Source organism: Pelodiscus sinensis, chromosome 3 (assembly GCF_049634645.1).
Source record: "Pelodiscus sinensis isolate JC-2024 chromosome 3, ASM4963464v1, whole genome shotgun sequence".
Classification (NCBI taxonomy): Eukaryota; Metazoa; Chordata; order Testudines; family Trionychidae; genus Pelodiscus; species Pelodiscus sinensis.
The window spans coordinates 46,755,634-46,775,233 of NC_134713.1; the positions used below are offsets into that span (position 1 = coordinate 46,755,634).

At 41.8% G+C, this 19,600-nt stretch overlaps 1 protein-coding gene across 1 annotated transcript in view; it reads right to left on the reverse strand.

Annotated features, from left to right (window-relative positions):
- Positions 1 to 3,482: 3,482 nt before the first annotated feature.
- EYS (eyes shut homolog) overlaps positions 3,483 to 19,600 on the reverse strand; it is a 72,309-nt gene continuing 56,191 nt past the window's right edge. Inside the window, exon 6 of the mRNA XM_025190966.2 lies at positions 3,483 to 4,675. Coding sequence (XP_025046751.2) covers positions 3,483 to 4,675 — 1,193 coding nt within the window. The remainder of the gene's footprint in view (positions 4,676 to 19,600) is intronic.

The window sequence follows — 19,600 nt, forward strand, 5'->3', positions numbered from 1 at the left end:
AGAGGGAGGCATAGGAATCTCTGTGTTCATTGCGGACTACTTCACACTGGAACAATCCCCAACAGAATACTTATGAGTAGTTCCTTTCTCCGCATTGCCTAAACAGAGTAAAGAAGGGGGAACATGCCAATGTCTGTCCCAAAGTATTTACTATTGTCCCTTAACATTTAAGAAATATTTTGATAAATAGGTGAGACATTGCTGCATTATATGTATCCTGAACTGGGCCTGGAGATGGTTATTGGGTTCTTCAACTAGATCTACATTATTTTATTGTCTCCATAGCAGGCATCTGGCATGAAAATTATACGATTCTTGCTCATTAGCTGGTTTTATCCATGTAATTTCTCTTCAGTTCAGTTGATGTAAATCCATGTAATTTCTCTTCAGTTCAGTTGAGTACATTGTGTGTGTGTGTGTGTGTGTGTATATATATATATATATATATATATATATACACACATACATACAGGCAGTTCCCGGGTTACGTACAAGATAGGGACTGTAGGTTTGTTCTTAAGTTGAATCTGTATGTAAGTCGGAACTGGCGTCAGCCGCTGCTGAAACTGATCAGTTTCAACCGCGGCTGAATCTGGATGCCAGTTCTGACTTACATACAGATTCAACTTAAGGAACCCAGGTGTCCCCAAGTCAGCTGCTGCTGAAACTGATCAGCGGCTGATTTCAGGAAGCCTGGGGCAGAGCAACTCTGCCTGGGGCTTCCTGTAGTCAGCCGCTGGTCAGTTTCAGCAGCGGCTAACTTGGGGACGCCTGGGGCAGAGCAGCTGGGGTGCTGCTGGGTTGCTCCAGTAGCGCGGCTCCTCGGCTCTACTGGAGCAACCCAGCAGCACCCCAGCTGCTCTGCCCCAGGTGTCCTGATTCAGCCGCTGCTGAAACTGACCAGCAGCTGCTGAATCAAGATGCCTGGGGCAGAGCAGCTGGGGTGCTGCCGGGTTGGTTCGGAGCGGCGCTGTGGGACCAACCCGGCAGCCCCCAGCTGCTCTACCCCAGGGGTAGGCAAGAAAAGCCTGGTCTGCTGGGGGGGGGGGGGGGGCATCTAATTTGAAATGGACAGATTTTCCAAAAGAACTCATTAGCACTTCCCATTGAGAAGAAAAGGATAGCAACAAGGGCTTGTCTACATAGTGAGTAAAAAGCTCAGAGTAGCTGTTTGTATGGACACACAAAGTATAGTTGAGTGCTCTTTGGAAGTAGATTAACCCATACCTTAAAAGGGCATATTCATAAGGTATGTTGAAACTGGAGCTTGAAGAAGTAATTTCCAGCTCAGTCAGACATAACCACAGCTTTTCTGGAGCTAACATGCTCAAAAGAGAAGGGTAGCTATGGTGACAAGTGGCAGGTTAGGCTAATACAGGCTTGGGCAAAATAGAGCCAGCAGTCTGGAGCCAGCTCCCCATACCACCAGATCAGGCCTGTGAACGCAGTGGGGAGCCTCAGGCAGATTCCCTGCTCCCCATGCTGTTCAGAAAAGCAGCTGCCAGGCTGTTTGTGTCCCACAGCTGTGGGAGAGGAGGGGGAGAGGCTTCATGCACTGTTCCTTCCCCAGCACAATCCCATTGGCCAGTTTCTGGACAATGGGAGCTGTCTGTTTGAAGAACAGGCAGTGTGCAAAGAATTACTTCCTCCTCCCCTCAGGCTCTTATTCAGAGATGCACATGGGGGCACGTTCAGACACAGGGATGGGGCAGGCAAGGAGCCTGCCTGAGAAATGTGCTGGCTTGCGGGCTGGGAGTCACCCAGGAAAGTCTCTGGGTTAGAGCTTGCCTCTGGCACCACCGCCTCTGCCTCCCTCCCTCCCTGCAACCCGCTGCCACCCCACATAAGCCAAACCCTCTGCCTCCTCCTGAACCCATATCCCCTCCCAGATTCTGCACCCCAATTGCCTACCCCAAGTCACAACCCAAACTCCTGCACCCCAATTCCCTCCCCTGGTCACAATTGCCCCCTTCCAGATCCCACATGCCCTTGTGCGCCCCCAAGCCCTTACCCCAAGCTTCCTTCTGCACTCAACCTCCATCCCAGACTCTGCACTTCCTCCATTAATATCATAGAATAGTGAGGCCCTTGACCATATTCCAAAATCTTGGAGTAGCCCTCCATCAAAAATTATTGCCCACCATTAGGCTAATACATGGACTCCAAGCATGATGCCAACCAAGATGGTAACGTGCTCAAGTGGCTAGCTTCTCATATTACTTGTGCTGTCACAGTTACACATCTGTTTTGGCACACTTGCTGGATGGAAACAAGCCTAACCATGTATAATCAAGGGAGAAATTATTTCTTCCAGCTCCAGTGTGGACATACTTATGAGTGTGCATTTTTATTTAATCCACTTCCAAAGGCATTCTAACACAGATTAAGGGTGTCCACTCCTAGAGCTATTCTGAGCTTTCCCTGCATTATATACCTTTAAGGCTTTGTCAACATAATGCAGAAAAGCTCGCCAAAGATGATTTGTAAAGGGCATTAACATGCCACTCTTGATTGCCCCTTGTGGTTCATTCTAGTACCTCATTTATATCAATGTATTCCCGTTTGAAGCAGGGCTGTTTTAACACAAACTCGGAATATAAGGGTTCAAGAAGTAGAAGAGGTATATTTTAGAAAATGTCAGAAGGGTAGTTAGTGTGACATGTTAGAGCTCCTACAGATCACAACCCTCTAATATGCTTTGCCGGTGTCTTGTAGAAAAGGCTTCCAGCTGAAAACTGCACCTCTAGCTTTGACGACACATTCGTGCAAAATAGTGTCTCTACAAGTGGAATCAGCGCAGAAGAGCTATTGCACTTTAAATTCATGCTGTAGTTATTTAACACTAACTTCTGTGTGAATTTCCTATATAGATCAGTGCTTAAATGAGTAATTTGGATGATGAGCTTTTTAAAATTTGGCTGCTGTCTTTTAAAAAGAAAATGTGCTTTTTATGTAAGTCTACTTAGGAAATGTTGAAAAAAATCTCTAGTGCCTTTTTTTAAGCAGTGGTGCTTTTTGCATGTTAACTTTCATCTTAAAGACATAACCTATATCATCATAGTAAAAGAGAAATTAAAGTACATTTCCAAGTTCTTTAATTTTCAAAATTTAAAGTGGTAGGTGTAAAAGAGTAAATATTTTTGTTCTCATAAGGTTCAAATGTTTTTAACGCTAGATTTGCATTCTTGTAAACTATCAGTTTGAGTACAAAACAATTTCAGGCAGAATCTATAAAAATCAGTTTTCTGTTTTCAAACTATCTAGAAATGAGATTAGTAGCCCATTAGTAAATTTGACCATTTTTTATTTTCCAGCCATATAAAAAGATAGTTTATAGTAGCAAGCAATTAACATGCGTGCATAATACCATTAAGCTTGTTACTTAAAAGGAGTCTCTATCTAATACTACTAGCCAGTTGAGACTGGAACATAAACCTGCACATCTGTATGTGAGGATTTTTTTAAACTTATTTTTTTTTCAATTAATCCCTGTCTCCATCATAAACATTGTAGCCTTCTGCTTTACTTAATGGAATCTTTTTAGAATCTTGAAAGAGTACCACATCTTTAATTTTACCGACCAGAGGATGACTAAAAAGCCCTAAAGTGACTATGCTTATTTTTCTGTCAAGTTCAAACCCACCAAAATAGCAAATGCCTCCATAGTTTAGAGCAATGTATTTTCTTTGTGGGTCAATATCATCAAAGAGAATCAGATACTCATCAAGGAACACTTTAACAGAAGTCTGGTTTTGAGCTATGGTAATAAAATGCCATTTCTTGCAGCAAAGGGAACGTTTACTATAAATTAAAGGGACAGAGATTCTTTCTCCAAGATTAACCACAACTTTCAAGGTCCCATTAGTAAGACCAATTGCAAGGAAATCATTGTCTTCATCTTCAGCTTTTCCCATCCATAAAATTAAGCCTTCACTCTGACTGGTAGTAAAATTTAAAGATACACTTGTAAGTTTGAGGTCTCTCTCTTCATAATGAGGATCCATGTATTTTATGTATGAATTACCTGCAAATCTTGCAGTTGAGAATGAGGTTTCATTGTCACAGTATGAGCCTGACCATCCTAGTGTACATGCACAACTGTATGAAAATATAATGGGATCAGGAATACAAAGAGCCTGGTGCAGACACCTATTGTTTGAACAGTAAACAGACTGTTCACATGTGTTCCCTGTCCAGGATTGTGGACAAGAGCAAGAAAAGCTTGAGTTTTGAATTTGACATTTACCATTATTTTTGCACACTGTATATCCACAAACAGTTCCATCACAATCACCTACATTGGCACCATCAGTAGGATCTCTGTCAGTGAGTTTTAGTTCCCTGTTGTTTATGATAATTTCACGTATGCACCCGCTGAAACCAGTGGGTTCATTCTCTGTTGCCATTGAATTGACAAGATTTAAGGATGACACTCCTCCAACATAGAAATCTGTCTTTATGTCTAGGGCAGTCATTCCAGCACTGGCTTTCTGGGTAATGATGACACCATCCAGATCCAGGTAACCTTCATTACCTACTCTTCCTGCTTTAAGGAAATGCCATGTACTTCCATTTGTATGTATGTTTTGAAGAGACTGTAAGATGACCGTCTTGTCGCCAAGGCTGTAGCGTAGCTGCACATATCCATTTACTAAGGATATACATAGAAAATCACCTGTGGAAATAAATTACTTGATGTTAAATACATTTTAATTTGAGGTAGTTTATATCTATCTATTTAGATAGATGTTAACTCATATTGTTAAGGTTACCTGACACTTTGTTTTAATACCCTCTTTTAGTTGCTTGTAATTTTGCCAGACTTAAACCATTCAAGCTATCATTTTCCATGTTGGGTGTGTACCTCACTTTTTTTAAAGCTATTTCACCTATTTCTGAGAATGAGATTAGCAAAAATGTGGGTTTTGTGTGTGTTAAAGCCTTACAACTGGTAGAGAAGCTCTGTTGTTGCCACACTTTGGAAAGGGGACTTTAAATTTGGCAGGATGGAAGGGGGGATTGAAACAAGAAACACCCTCATATCTACAACATGCATCGTACAGTCCCTGTGAAAAATTGTCCAGATTTGGCCAGGATAAAATAAGTCTCAGAAAAATTTCAATTTAAAAATGTTCAGTAGAGGCTTGCTAGAAATTATCTTCTAAATTTCCTGAAAATTGTCTGACTGAACATGCATTATGCCTTTTTGTCTGTAACCAGTTTGTGCATGTTCCATCCCCAGAGCACCTGAGTGTGCCTCGTCCAAGGGCTTCAGGTGCTAATCGAGACTTTCCTTACATTTGCATCTCCCTGGGACGACTTCGGCCTTAGGTAGAGGGATTAAGTAGAGACACCTTCTCGCCTTTGCTTTCTGTGTTTCTGCTACATCCTGGCAGTGTGGAGTGGAAAGAACAGCCTGATTTGAAATTATAAGGGGGAAGAACTGGGTGTGTATGTGGGGGGAACAAGGGAGCAGGAGATGGGGGAAGAGTAAAAGGAAGGGGGAGAAATGGGCAGGAATTGAGTTGCGGGACAAGAGAAGAAATTACAGCACTGTTTATTCAGTTTGGGTTGAGGCACAGTTCCTGCAGAAAAAATGTAGTTGTAAAATTAAGGACTATCATGTATGTGCACAATGGGAATAAATCAAGGCTGGAAAGTTAACCTTAATATGTGCATTTCCTAACATTTGAGTGCTTGACTTGGCAACTTTAATTTTCCTTTAATGTAACTTTTTTCTTATCTGTAGTAAATATAAATGACATTGGGGGAAGACTGTTTGATAGCAGTCTTTCATCAGTAAAAATGACATTAAAATGCAATGTAAAATTTACATTAAAATTAAATACAGTGTGTTGATTGAGATTCATGCTTAAAAATGAAATCACCTGCCATAGTTCACTAGGATAAAATAAATGACTAATTTAGCTGCTAGAGAAACTAAGTCCGATTCTTTGAGTTACTTTGAGTAGGTCACATGCAGTATATCCCCAGGAGTAATGCTTTGACTTCAATGGAGTTACAGTAGATATGAATTTGTTTTTAACAAATTGCTTTCATAAAGCTGCAGGAGATGAGGTAGAGTTTCACCTCAGTCTCATGGAACAGTTCATGTAGCTGTGAATGTGCAAGTCATGACATGCAAGGTCAGTTTGAGAGAAGGTGAATTACTTCACCTACCATGCTTTAAAATTAAATGTTCTGTTTAAATCTAGTGCTTCACTGTATGTTGATTGATACAGGAATCTCAAGATCTTCCTCATGAATGTGTTTTATTTTAAATCAGATGTGAGAATATGGCTTCATAGTTTGATGTCTTTATTCACTGTACTTCTAATCTTGCCCAACATGTGCTATGCAAATACCATCTCCTCTTTGGGTGAGAATACACATTTTGAAAAGCCTTATGTGAAAATTGCACAATAATATAGAAAGCTATGGTGTGTATACATTTCACGCCTTTTTCCACAGTAAACCTGGAATAATATAGTGATATGATAAAACATGAGTGTTTAATGCTTTTGCTTGATTGTTAGTTTCAGTGAAGATACCTTTCTGTTTCTGCAGCTCAGCATGATGACACTTCTGGCCATGGCAATTCTGGGCTTCTCTTCTCTCTGCAGTTCATGGAAGCAGATCTGTGTTTTGGTACTGTATAGCTTCTGCTCCTGCTTGCTGCCAGATTATCTGCCTGCACACCAGCAGACGATGGTTTCTTTTGCTCCCACCCTTACTCTTTTGTTTTAATTTTTCTTCACAGTATTTTAGGCAGTAGGGAGTAGTGTTCTTATTATTCCTCCTCTCCAGATTGGTTAACTCCTCAAGGGTTTAACTTTCCCTGAGCCTCCACTACAGCATCTTCCTGCCAGCTCTTCTGCCCTTTAAAGGTTTGGCAGAGCAGTCAAGAAAGCACCACGTGGTTTTCTATATATAAGGCAGCATTCTTAGGCTCAGAAGACAGTGAGTTGTTCTGCCATTTTCCCCCAACTCTGATAAGTCTTAGAACTACAAGTACAACTACAAGGCCAGGAGGTTGTGGTCCCCTCCTCACTAAAGCAGTTGCCACTCCAGCAGGGGAAAAATGGACCAGGCACACCAGTACAGAACTGAAATAGACTCCAGAAGCAAGGAGGACCCTGACCATTTGACTTGGAGTATGATCCATGGCACCCCTTCAAAAGTGAGCCTTCCCATCCCAATTTTAAAATGGGTCCTGAGTACTCTGGGGAAAGAAACAGGGTTTCTAATCAGCCTCCCTTGCTCCCAAGCTGACCAGAAAGAGTCTGATATTGGGTTCTCTGCTCTCAGGGGGAATGGGGCCCAGCGTGGGAGGATTCAGAGACCGAACTCTCAAGATGGCTTCGGACCCTAAAGAAGACAAGTTTCATAGGACCTCATGAAAGCTACACTCCCAAAGCCTGCAAAACAGATCAAATAAACCATGAAAATCTAAAGAAAAACCAGGAAAAAAAAGTCACATGTTCTGAGTTGTCTTTCCTCTCACCCACTGATTTGGGGGGGGGGGGGGGGTGGTCTAGCTATGAAACCTGAGCAGGTTCTTAAGAGTGAGTGTCAGTGTAAATTTCTCCTCTCAAAATCTTCTCCTGACGTTGCAATTACTCCTTTCTTCCTTCTTTGAGGAATTAAGTAGGGATGAATACAGTGAGTCTGCTAAGAGTGTCCTCGGGCTCTGTGACATTAAGAACCAAAGGGCACTGTTGCTGAGCTACTGAAGATGGGTGCCACTGTGGCATCACTCACTAGGGAAGTGGTTCTTTCCTCAAAAGAATACTTTCTGGATAGAAAGATATAGGCCACTCTTAAAAAGGGCTTAGAAGCCTCCTCACCTCAATCCAAATATATCTGTCATCTATAGATGGGGATGATAGTGTTCCTTCCCATGCAAGATTCTCTGGGTTCTATTCCATCTTTTTCATTGGTACAGAAGTATATGGGGGGTGGGAGGAGAGGCATCGGAGCCATTTGAAATCTCAGATGTCTGCTGTTAATAATGCTGTATTAGTTTTTGGTGGCTTCTTGTGTGTCCTGTACTTCCAGTCCCTCAAGATACACTCATGATCACACAGAAGATGACTATTTTCAGAACACAAAAATCTATAGCATGAGGAAAACGCATACTCAACTCTTCATAGTTGTTATGACTGGGACTAGAAATAGATGAATTCCAGCTTTTCTGATCCCAAGAAACACAGCACAAAAATTGGGTTGATCTACTAGTGATGATGAAGACGTTAAATTCAAATCTTCATTTGTTTATCATATTCTGTTCCATTCTGTGTTCAAATGCTCTAGTCTGTCCTGATCACATAGCAGCTCAATTGCAGGTGGTGCCTCATTCTCCTCAATTGTCAGTGTTTTATAAGACAGGCATTTTGTAAAAGCTACATAGAGGTCGAGAGAATTTGGAAGCTGGTGTTAGAAATTTCTAAGAATCATTTAAGGAGTTAATAGAAATGCCCTAATTAGTCAAATTCTGAATTGAAGTCTTTGCTTCTTCCAGTATATTTTCAATAGATATCTGATTGATCCAAGTGTAGTTTTCATTGCTGGACAGAGATGTACTACTGTTGTAGCAGATGCCTGTATTGCACTGTTTAATGCCCCAAGTATTTTCAATTATATACTTACAAGAGAGAATAGTGATTGTGTTCTCCAAACTTAGTAGCAAAAGTAGTCCATCAGCCTCACTATTTAGATAAGTCTCATCTTGGTAGGTAATTTCCGAAGCCAATAATGAGTGCAGTAATTTTAAAACAGCAACCTATTATCGTTCATGAAAAAGTCAGCGAGTTTTCCCAGATTAGACTAATTTTAACTTCAGTCCCTGTGCATCTTCACTATTTTCCAAGACAGTCAGTCTTTTTGGACTCTTGCTGGAAAAAAAGAGTATAATCAAAACAAGTAAATTGGTAGCTTTTTAAGTGCCCTTTCAAAATTCTGCAGCTTGCATTGGTGTTTGTTGGAGTAGATGGCATCTGCAGTGTGTATAGGAGAGTTTAGAGTTACATTTTCCTCTAAACAAAGTTTTCACTTCCTACTGTCTTCCAGAGACATTTGTATCTCCATTAGATGTGCAAGAGACATCTCTTTGGGGATCAGTTTGCAAGCATTTAACTCTTCTAAAACGTGGGTTGTCAGATACAGTTGATGTATATTTTATATAATCTAGAAATTCATCTACTGGCCTACTACTGCCATCAAGATAATGCATACAATGACTTAATAACTGAAATCCATTTGCATTGGTTCGTTCATCAGCCATGCATGCATGTGTTCTGAATGTGGTGAGAATTCTTCACTTTTCCAACTGGTTGAATCTCTTAATCTTGCACTGCTTGCTTCTGACCAGCCAAGTGAGTTTCTTGCCAAAAAAAAAAAAAAAAAAAGCATTTGCTGGTCTTGGTCAGAATCGGTGTCCAACTTGAAGATTAACAAATAGCAATGCACTTAACACTAGCCTCCAGTTTGTAGTGTGTAACATCCCTTGCTTAAAGAGACTATGATGTGACAGGTATGGTTTTTTGAATACACTGTATCCAGCGTTTTTAACAGCCTTCAGAAGTAACAGTACTTCTGAAATAGACTTTGACAATGACTAGCTTACAAGGCTTTCTGTGTGCTGATGAAGTCCACAGGATGGATGCTTTGTAACCTTTTCACATAGATTGTCAGCATTGGCTTTGCTGATCTGTCTGGTAATCTAAGCTGTTCCACTTTTATTATGTAAACCAGTGGTCCCCAACACGGTGCCCGCGGGCGCCATGGCGCCCACCGGGACATTTGTGCGCACCCGCTGACAACCTGGGCCGCGCCCCCCCCCCCCCCCCCCGGCGTGTGGCGCACTGGAGGCGCTGGCCCCAGGCGCATGACACACACCGGTGCCTGGTGCACGGCGTTCGGGCGGCCCCAGCCCCAGGGCACGTGGGCGCTGGTGTTGGCCCCAGGCACGCGGCTCGGGCGGACCCGGCGGACATGCCAGCGCCGGGTGCAAGGGCATCCCTGCCCCTGGCGTGCCCCAGGACGTGCGGCCCCACCCCCAGGCGCCCGGCACATGAGTGGCCCCGCCCCCAGGCGCCCGGGAGCCTCTAAAGGTTGGGGACCACTGATATAAACCATTGTATGCTCACATCTTGAATACTGCAAGCAGTTCTGGTTGTTCCATATGAAAAAAGATATTAGAGTTGGAAAAGGTACAGAGAAGGGCAACTAAAGTTATTAGGGGTATGGAAAGTCAAGTCAAATAGAGCCCATGACTTAGGCCCAGCCGTACTACCAAGCAAAACTCCTCTCCCGCCAACACTGGGATCTACCATCCAAACTCCTTGCTTAGCAAGTACGGTTCAGTTGAGGGTGACCAGTGTTTTATTTCTAATGAAAGAGGTACCAGGAATCAAGCTAGTTTTTAACTTTCATGGGTCATAACATAAGCCCAGCTGTCCTGAAGCTATGAACTGCCAAGCCTAGAGGTGCCAGGGCTCAGCCCTGGGAAAAATTAAGCAACAAAGATGTCCTCAATCAGGACAGGCTAAGTACAGTTCTACTGCCGTCACTCACATAATAAAGATAACGTTTCATGACCCCTGTAGTCAATACTAAAATGTAACTCAATGTAAACTATGTAACCCAACACCAGCCAAAATTTATTACATGGGCAGAAGATCTCTTCCTACTGGATACCTAGGCAGAGATGGCGAGCTCATGTAAATACAGGCTGGTCCAAAAGTCTTTCCCCCTCCCTGGCTCATCACTAGCTATGAAAAGCTCATTGAGACCCTGTTTATAAATCATAATTTGAAATTATAAGATTGGCCAACATTCCTGAAATGAATATACCAACATTTGTCATAAAAACAGCAGTTGTGTGAAAGAGCTAGTCTTTGTTCATACTTTTCAAACTTCTTATACTTTTTCAGGTAGTATTATCATATACTATTTATGTTTTTAAGGTTTATATCAATGTTTCAGTTGAAATTTAGTGTGGGGAAATCCCTGGCCACGTCTTGAACACTGAATCTCCTTCAGATCATGGCTTCATCTTTAGCACCAAAAAAAAATTCTTTAGTTCTAGCCAGGAATTTATTTTCTTGCTCTACAGCTGCAGGAGAGATGTACCATAGTACAGTGCACGGAATTGCTAGAAATCCTAGTATTATGCATAGAGATCTTCAAGCATTCACACTAGAGGTGTAGGACCACTCCTTCGAATGTGTGAAAGATCAAGTACTGGTTTGGGCACAGGTGCTCAACTCCTTTAAGTTCACCTAATAAATATAATTGCAAAGGTATGCTCATCTACCTTCCAGATCCCATAGTTCTCTTAACTAATGCCTGCTTGGAGGGCTGGAGAGCCAGCTTAGAGACCAAAACAACTCAGGAGCTCTGGAGTGAGAATGAAAAGGTTCACACCCTAAACCTTCACAGGCATTCATGTCAGCTCTGTGAAAGTGCCAGCCCACCCAACGGGAAGCCATGTCCTGGTTCAATATACCAATATGACTGTGGTCACAAATTTAAACAACCAAGAGGCAATAAGGAGTCTGGCGCTATGCATGGAAAACAGTGGAAATAATGAAGTGGGCAATCCATATCAAAGGGGAACTGATGGAAAAGGTAGGCTCAGCTAGTGGAGGGTCAGCAATTCCAAATCGTGCCTGAATCTGGAGGTTTTCAATTTAATCTTTTAGCCTCTCTTCAACCTTTTGCACTGGATTTATAGTGTTATACAGCAACAGGCCACAAACCTTACCCCACAGCCACCTGTGATACTATGGATAAATCCACAGTGTCATGTTATAGGTTCAAGGGTATAGAAGATGAGGGGCCTGTCTCTTTCCTTATACTGTATGCCCAGGGAGTAAAGGCAGCCAGGAGTGGTATTTGGGCTCAAAATAATTTGTTTCATTGCAAAGTTATTGATTAGCATTCAACACAGTTATCATTGCTGTGATATAAGTGATGGGTCATGGAATGAATGGCTTAAGATAATGTTCTCCCAATGAATATGTGTATTCCTAACAATTTTTTTTATGAGTGTGTTGTTGATGCCTCAAGAAGCAACTTCTGGTCTTCACATTCTCACTCTCATATTTCTAAAAGAAATTCCGATTGTGAGTTAAAACATTTTTTAAATGCACTCTTTGCAGTGGCCATCATAGTGATTATTGGCCGAATAGTCCCACAAGGCTGATCTCAGCACCCCACATGACATGGGAGGAAAGTGGGCTCTCCACCAGCTCAGAACTTGACACTACAGAGGGAAATGGGGGTGAGAGAGGATGGAGAGTGGCTACTGGGTCAGCATTTATGTGGATGGCTTTAATAGCCTACAAATTAAAACAGGGAGGATAGTGGAGCAGTGGATAATGCAGCAGTTATAAGGAGCTTGCCCTGAAGCCATAGGAAATTGTGCATCTGTTGTATGTAGTACAGCTGTATAAAGCGTAACTGGTTTGGCTTTGTGGGATTTCTAAATGTCGCCACACCTTCGTGGTTGCTACACTGTAAATATACTTTGATTACAAGTTGGCCAGGATTTGGGTACATCATATTTTAGAGTGGCAGGTATATTGGTGGTACTTAAACTTAGATAGTTTAGTGTTTGCTGTTAGATAGTTATTTTTAATACTTATGGTACCCTATGGTAAGTAAAGAATGTACGTGCTACCATGTCTAGTGATCTGAGGTAACAGTGCTTAAGTCCTGGAAATATCCTGGCTTGTATTTGCTGGCCTTTAAATAACTTGTATTATAAAAAAAAAGATAAAATTTGATCCACTTGTTATTCAACGTGAACATCTAACTGCTGCTACAATAATAGAACTTTTCCTAAATCTTTTTAAACTTTATAGGATGTAGCAAAAATACAGCTGACTAGGCAGCACCCTCTACATTTTTTTGTTAGACTATAAAGCAATAGCATAAATAGTAGTGTGAGGGGTAACTGGAACTATTAAATTGAACTACATTGAACTGTAGGAGTGGTGGGCAACCTGTGGCCTGCAGACCATATGTGGCCCATTGGGGTTCTGTGTGTGGTCCACAAGACATTTTGTTTACTATTAGTAGGCTTGGCAGATTCTATTGGCTTCCTCCTATGTAACTTTTTTCCCTACTGGTGTTACTAAAGTGACTCAGAGGTAAAAGAAGGACACGGGAAGAGAGGTGCATGCTGATTGCACACAACATTGACTGAGAGCCATTCCCACCCTCCTGCATCCATTACTATGGTTCAGTCTTTTAACTATGGTTCAATTCTTTCAGTTACTATGGTTCAGAGCATTACTATGGTTCAATCAGCACACCTCACAAATTCTAGATATGCAAGTGCAGTTAGCAAAATGGGAAGCAACTGTCTAGGAAGGAGTACTGCAGAAAGAGATCTAGAGGTCGTAGTGGACCACAAGCTAAATATGAGTCAACTGTGTGACACTGTTGCAAAAAAAGCAAAACATGATTCTGGGATGCATTAACAGGAGTGTTGTGAGCATGACACAAGAAGTCATTCTTCCACTCTCCTCTGCACTGATTAGGTCTCAGTTGGAGTATTGTGTCCAGTTCTGGGCACCACATTTCAAGAAGGATGTGGAGAAATTGGATAAGGTCCAGAATAGCAACAAGAAGGATTAAAGGTCTAGAGTACATGAGCTATGACGGAAGGCTGAAAAAATTGGGCTTGTTTAGTTTAGAAAAGAGATGACTCAGAGGGGACATGATAGCAGCCTTCAAGTATCTAAAAGGGTGTCACAAGAAGGATGGAGAAAAATTGTTGTCCTTGGACTCTGAGGATAGGACAAGCAGCAGTGGGCTTGAACTACAGCAAGGGAGGTTTAGGTTGGACATTAGGAAAAAGTTACTAACTGTCAAGGTGGCTGAACACTGGACTAAATTGCCTAGGGAGGTTGTGGAATCTCCATCTCTGGAGATATTTAAGAGCAAGTTAGATAGACATCTGTTTGAGGATGGTCTAGTGCTTGGTCCTGCCATGAGGGCAGGGGACTAGACTCGACCTCTTGAGGTCCCTTTCAGTTCTAGTGTTCTATGAAAACTACTGTATCCTGGGAGACCATTTTGGTTATGACAGTCTTGCAGCCCACTATGATGGAGAGTCATTCCTCCAGTCCTCTCACTAACGAAGGTTGCCCATCTCTGAACTGGAGGCAAACAATTTTAGAAGGTTTGCAGGTCACATTTAGGTGAATATAAAATTTACATTTGGCCTGTCACCAGTTCGCATTTGGTCATTTGCTCCTTTACTATGATTCTAGCATTTGAAGAATGATGTGGGGACTGAAAAAATAAAAAGTGAAGCAGAGCGCGTATTACTAGAGTTAAGTGTTTCGTTTCCCTACTCTGCTACATGGCTCTTACACTTAGAGGCAGTCCTACTAAGTTTATCTACATTGCAAATGGGGGGGTGATTCCCACTACAAGAAGACATATTTGCATGAGCAAGGGGCTAGGCTCACTGTCACCAGTTGTGAGTAGGCTCTCAGGTGGCCCTGTACTTGAGGTGGCTATCTTGTTCCTCAACTTGTACTTCCATTCTATTTTTAGCATATTAACCTGATGAGCACAAGTATGACTATTCAAGGTGAAAATCAGTATTCACACACTAAGGCTGCAAAGGTATGACTGTCTCTACATGCTCACTCAATCTTTGCCCTCTTCTGACTCTGCTAATCTTGTTATAGTAATGTACATTAAAAAAAAATCCAGACTAGGATGACAAAACTTTTTCATGCTATCATGGAGTAATGGCATTTGTCCCTCCTGCCTTAGACTGAATTCAAACCAATGGCCTACAAGGAGTAAGCTGTGTAAGCTTATGCTGCGTATTCTTCTTTGAGCGATTGCTCATGTGCATTCCCGTATATGTGTGTACAGGTGCCATGTACACGATTGTCAGAAGACTTTTACTTAGTCGTACCTGTCAGGATGGCTGTAGTGCCCCCTGTGGTGATGCCGGATAACATCACACACATACCTGACATCCCTTCCTTAATAGTTATTTTGGCAGCTCCTTCACTGTATTATTCTTTGATGAAAGATAATTATTTGTGCATGACATGGTTAAAAGGAACAAATCATCCCCATGTGCAGTAAGAAAAGCAAATATGGTAGGCGGTCAGCTTGGTTTAACACTGAAATCCTTGGTGAGCTTGAACACAGGAAACTTACGAGAAGTGTAAACTTGGACAAATAAGGAAGAATATAAATATATTGCTTGAGCATGCAAGGGAATTATCAGGAAGGCCATAGCACAATTGGAAATGCAGCTAGTAAGGGATGGGAAGGGTAACAAGAAAGGTTTCTACTGGCATGTTAGCAATAAGAGGGTGGTCAGGGAAGGTGTGGGACCTTTACTGAATAAGGTAGGTAAATGGGTGACAGATAATTTGGGATAAGTGGAAGTACTCAATGCTTTTTTATTTTGGTTTCTGTCTTCACAGACAATATCAGCTCCCAGACTATTACACGAGGCAGCATAGTATGGGAAAGAGGTGGGTAGCCCTCCGTAGAGAAAGGACAGCTTAAGAACTATTTAGAAAAGTTGGACATACGCAAATCCATGGGGCCAAATGTAATACAGCCAAGGATGTTGAGGGAATTGGCTGATGTGATTGCAGAGCCACTGGCCATTATCTTCTCAAACTTGTGGCAATTGGGGAGGTCCTGGACAAATGGAAAAAGGCAAATGCAGTGCCTTTAAAAAAATCTTTAAAAAAGGGAAGGAGGACAATCCAAGGAACTACAGACTGATTGGCTTCACCTTAGTCCCTAGAAAAATTATGGAGAGGATCCTGAAGGAATCCATTTTGAAGCACTTGGAAGAGAGGAAAGTGATCAAGAATAGTCAACATAGATTCATCAAGGGCAAATCGTGCCTGGCCAATCTGATTAGCTTCTATGATGAGGTAACTGGCTCTGTGGATATTGGGATGGTGGTGAATTTAAAAAAAAAAAATGGAGATTGCCTATCTCCTAGAACTGGAAGGGACCTTTGAAAGGTCATCAAGTCCAGTCCTCTGCCTTCACAGCAGGACCAAGTGCCATCCCTGACAATCCCCTCCCCCCCAATGGCCTCTGCAAGGATTGAACTCACAACCCTGGGTTTAGCAGTCCAGTGCACAAACCACTGAGCTATCCCTCCCACTTTCACTTACCTTGCCTTTAACATACCTTGACTTTAACAAACCTTTCATTAGTGTCTCCAACAGTATTTGTGCTAGCAAGTTAAGGAAGCATGGATTGGATAAATGTTCTGTAAAGTAGATAGAAAGCTGGCTAGATTGTCAGGCTTAGTGAGTAGTGATCAATAGCTTGAGGTCTGATTGGTGGTTGGTTTCAAGTGGTGTGCCCCAAGGGTCGGTTTTGGGGCTGGTTTTGTTCAGCATCTTAATTAATGATCTGGATTGCACCCTCAGCAAGTTCGCAGATGACACTAAGCCAGGGGGAGAGATAGATATGCTGGAGGGCAAGGATAGTCCAGAGTGACCTAGACAAAATGGAAGCTTGAGCCAAAAGAAATCTGATGAAATTCAACAAGGACAAGTGCCAGAGTCCTGCATTTGGGACAGAAGAATCCCAAGCACAGCCATAGACTAGGGACTGACTAAGCACTAATTCGGTAGTAAAAGGCCTGGGATGACAGTGAATGAGAAACTGGATGAGTCAACAGCGTTCCCTTGTAACCAAGAAGGCTAACAGCATATTGGGGTGCGTTAGTAGGAGCATTACCAGCAGATCTAGGGAAGTTATTATTCCCCTCTATTTCGCATTGGTGAGGCCATATCTGGAGTATTGCATCCAATTTTGGGGGCCCCCATTAAAGAAAGGATGTGGACACATTGGAGAGAGTCCAGTGGTGAGTACCAAAAATGATTAGGGGGCTGGAGCACATGACTTACGAGGAGAGGCTGAGGGATTTGGGCTTATTTAGTCTGCAGAAGAGAAGACTGAGGGGGGTATTTGATAGCAGCTGCGTGAAGCAGGGAGAGTGTGAGTTCCAAAGAGAATGGAGAGAGGATGTTCTCAGTTGTGACAGGTGATAGAGTGAGGAGCAGTGAAGGAGGTCTAGATTGGATATTAAGAAAATCTGTTGCACTGGGAGGGTGGTAGAGCACAGGAATGGGTTACCTATAGAGGAGGTGTAATCTCCATCCCTAAAGGTTTTTAAGACCAAGCTTAATAAAGCCCTGTCTGGGATGATTTAATTGGGGTTGGTCCTGCTTTTAGCAAGGGTTTGGTCTTGCTGACCACCTTGGGTCTCTTCCAACATTATGATTGTATGAGCCTGAAGAGTGAGTCATCAAGACATACAGTTCACTGATCTGCCATTTTCAATTTTTCATAAATACAAAGGGTGGATCTTGCACCTGATTTTAGTGTTTTGCCAAAAGTGGTATCTAGTTTCATACCAATCAGACCAATTGATTTACCAGTATTTTCCCCAAAACTCCATTCTAATAAAGGAGACTACTAGATACTTTAGATACTAGAAAGGTTTTAGTGTATTATTTAACTAGAAGTAAAGGTTTTAGGAAGTCCTCTTGGTTACTTGTTTCTTGTATTCAGAATCATACAGGTCACATTATATCTGCTCAGATTATTTCCATTTGGTTTAAACAACATTTTTATTGAATGTTACAACTTAGCTGCACTCCCTGTGCTCACTATTGTAAAATCTCGTTCTCCTAGGTCAGTGGTATTGTCTTTTATCGCCTAAACCATGTTCCTTTGGGGAACTCTGTAAGGCTGCTACTTGGAAGTTAATCCGTTTCTTTACAAAACAATATGGTTTGGATTTTGGCTTGAAGAATGGATGTTAGATTTGGTATCATGGGGCTTCAGTTGTTATATAATTAGAACTCTTTTCAGTTTCCTGCACTGCTTTTCAAACTACCATTAAGTTGAGAGTATGCAGAGACCACTCAAAGAAATGAAGGTCACTTTTAATAAGTTCCTTGAGATGACACTGCATATTCACATTTCATTCACCTCCTTTCTCAGTGTTATAGTATCATTTATCTGGATGAACAGTGAAAAGAGCTGAGGCAGTAGAAGGCACAGGACCCTTTGTTCAATCCCAGAACATTGGGAGGCATTAACAGGAGGGATCAGAGATATGTGCTATAAAATGAAACTGCTCGGGGAAGGTTCTACTGTTAGGTTGCATCAGACAGTGCATTACCCATAAGTGTGTGAATGCAGAATCATCTCAAAGAGTGCACAAGACAGTGTAGCCAAGTGCTGGGGCCATACTGCAATGCTGAATCACCTGCAGAAAGCACAACGACAGGGAGATAGTCGGTGCATTACTGCCTTGTAGGAGGTGCGGATAGCTAAAAGGATATTGTCAGAATGTTTCAATTTTTCCCTGTCTTACCCAGCCATAAAAGGATGGCCATGGGACAGTTGAACTTTCAGAGGAAGGGCGCGCAGGAACCATGAAGCCAACAGTGGAGCACAAAACCTCTATGCAGATAGGCATGACTTTCTGCCGATCCATTCAGGAGACTCATAGGCTTAGTTGGCCAGACCCTGCCCGGGCTGTCTGATAGTAAATCAGATCCTTTCTAGTGAGGGAATAAAAAGGGAAGAAAACTTTACAAGAAAAACCTCATGGATATTTTCTCCCCCACTATCATTTTAACATGAGAGGCAGGGAGTTTGCTTGTTCCTGTGCAGCATTTGCTTCTGGTAATAACAGCCCTTATACAATTGTGCCAGTGAGACAGCCTATGTGTCACAATCATCTCTAAATTAGTTGTGAAGTCAGAGGTGATTTCTTTTCAAGAACAGTCCATTGTAGTGAGAGAGAAGACTAGAAAAGAGAAGCTTTTCAATTATTCCCCATTAGACTAGGAATTTTAGAAAAATGTCTTGTGCCTTATACAACCAAGTCATTTATTAAATCTTACGTAACTAGATAAAAAGAAAAGGCATTATATAAAGCACTGTGTAAACTAATCTGCAAAAGAAAGCCCTTCCACATCTGTTGGCTGCTAAGAATACTTCTGAGTCTTTCATTAGTCTAATTCTGTCTGGATTTGATGGGATTATATGAAGGGATATGTAAAGAGCTTGCAAGATTAGCTTTTTCTAAACTCTTCCCAACTTCAGTGCAGTGAGAATAGGTGGTATGAAAGCTGTAAAGCAATTAAGTTGCTCCATAGAGAGCAACTTTATTCAGAAAAAGGAAAAGTATTTTTTGAGAAAAACATTTGAAATTAAATTTGCATGGCTTGGGATGTTGGTTTTAAGAAAAGTTCTGTCCTGTACAGACTAAATATTATCACTAATGGCAAACCAGATGCAGCCTAATTTTAAAAAGTCAGTAGAATCTCTTAGCTCACTTCCTCTCATCCTTCCAAAGGGATAGTTAATATCTGTCTTTACCAGCTGCTATCATGGCCTTGAGAATTTTTTTTAAATTTCTTTGGAACGATTTAAAGTTTGGATTTTTTTTTCTTTTCTCTATTTTTCTGAGATCTTTTGACACGTGAAATTATCTGATTTGAATGGGAGGAAATATTCATGTAGAATCCCAGACAGTTTTTTAATTATAAACTTACAAAAG